At 62.8% G+C, this 1208-nt stretch overlaps 1 protein-coding gene across 1 annotated transcript in view; it reads right to left on the bottom strand.

Moving 5' to 3' along the window:
• Positions 1–2: 2 nt before the first annotated feature.
• CLCN2 (chloride channel, voltage-sensitive 2) overlaps positions 3–1208 on the bottom strand; it is a 7621-nt gene continuing 6415 nt past the window's right edge. Inside the window, exons 17-19 of the mRNA XM_009883388.1 lie at positions 948–998; positions 386–424; positions 3–182 (exon numbers count right to left, since the gene is read on the bottom strand). Of these exons, the coding sequence (XP_009881690.1) occupies positions 3–182; positions 386–424; positions 948–998 (270 nt within the window). The remainder of the gene's footprint in view (positions 183–385; positions 425–947; positions 999–1208) is intronic.

Below are 1208 nucleotides of genomic sequence, written 5' to 3'. Positions count from 1 at the left end.
AGTCAAGAAGAAAGCCCTGAGCCCAAACTTTTGTGGGGGGATAAGGAAGGGGTCCAGGAGGGGGATGTGGGGTGCACCTTGTGCAGTGAGGTGTGCTCCACCAGCTGGAAGGGTGCGGGGTCGATCTTGGCGCTGCTGAAGTCCACCAGCTGGTCCAGCTGCTCCTCCTCCCACTCTATGATCTGAGGGCGGGGGGACACGCCGTGGGGCAGGGCGGCACAGTCCCCCAAAGATGTCAGCGAAGACCCCCCTCCCTCCCCTTTCACCCAGCGTTCACCTGGGTTCACCAGTGTTCACCAGTTCACCCCCAGCCTCGGCACCCTGTGGAGATCTCCTGGGTCCCCCTGGGCAGCAGGGTCCTGCCTGTCCCTGCCCACCCCCTCACCTCTGCCGGAGTCATCTTGTCACCCAGGTCCATGTCCTCCTGCAAGAGAGGGCGGCGTGAACGGTGGGGCAGCAGGCAGCACGCCTGGCCACCGCTGCAGGCAGGGGGCAGGGAGGCTGCAGGCAGCGCGGAGGCAGCGACCGGGTAGGGTGCAGGCAGCGCATGCAGGCAGGGTGCAGGTAGCACGTGGGCAGGGCGCAGGTCAGGTAACATGAGCGGTTGAGAGGATGTAGGTGACACCATGATTGGACAAGGTGGGACAAGCCGGGCTCATGATTGGTGGAGGGATTGCAGGGTGTGTCATGATTGGCTGAGCAAAGTGGGGCAAATCCCATGGCCGTGACTGGCTGAGAGGCTCTGCGAAGGTTTGGGATTGGGAGGACACACGCCGTGATTGGCTGAGCAGAATCAGGACAGTCCAAGATTGGCTGCACAGACACAGGCCAAACATGATTGGCCAAGCAGAATCGTGCCAGCCCCCCCTGATTGGTTCAGAGAATCCACGCTGGGCTCCGATTGGCTGAGAAGAGCCGTGCCCAGCCTGCGATTGGCTGCAGCTTACCGTGATGGAAATGCGGACGTGTTTGGCCTTGCGATAGGCCATGCCCTGGGCCTGGCACCGGGCGGGGAGAGACAGTGGTGTTAGGGCATGGTGGGGCCGTGCCATGGGCAGGGATGGGATGGGACGGGATAGAATAGGACGGGATGAGAAGGGATGGATTGGGATGGGATGGGATGGGATGGGATGGGATGGGATGGGATGGGATGGGAAGGGAAGGGATGGGACAGGACGGGGCAGGACGGGGCGGGACGGGATGGGATG

Source organism: Charadrius vociferus, unplaced genomic scaffold (genome assembly GCF_000708025.1).
Source record: "Charadrius vociferus isolate BGI_N301 unplaced genomic scaffold, ASM70802v2 scaffold214, whole genome shotgun sequence".
Taxonomy (NCBI): domain Eukaryota; kingdom Metazoa; phylum Chordata; class Aves; order Charadriiformes; family Charadriidae; genus Charadrius; species Charadrius vociferus.
The sequence above is the reverse complement of the archived record's forward strand: the minus strand, read 5'-3'. Positions and strand labels throughout refer to the sequence as shown.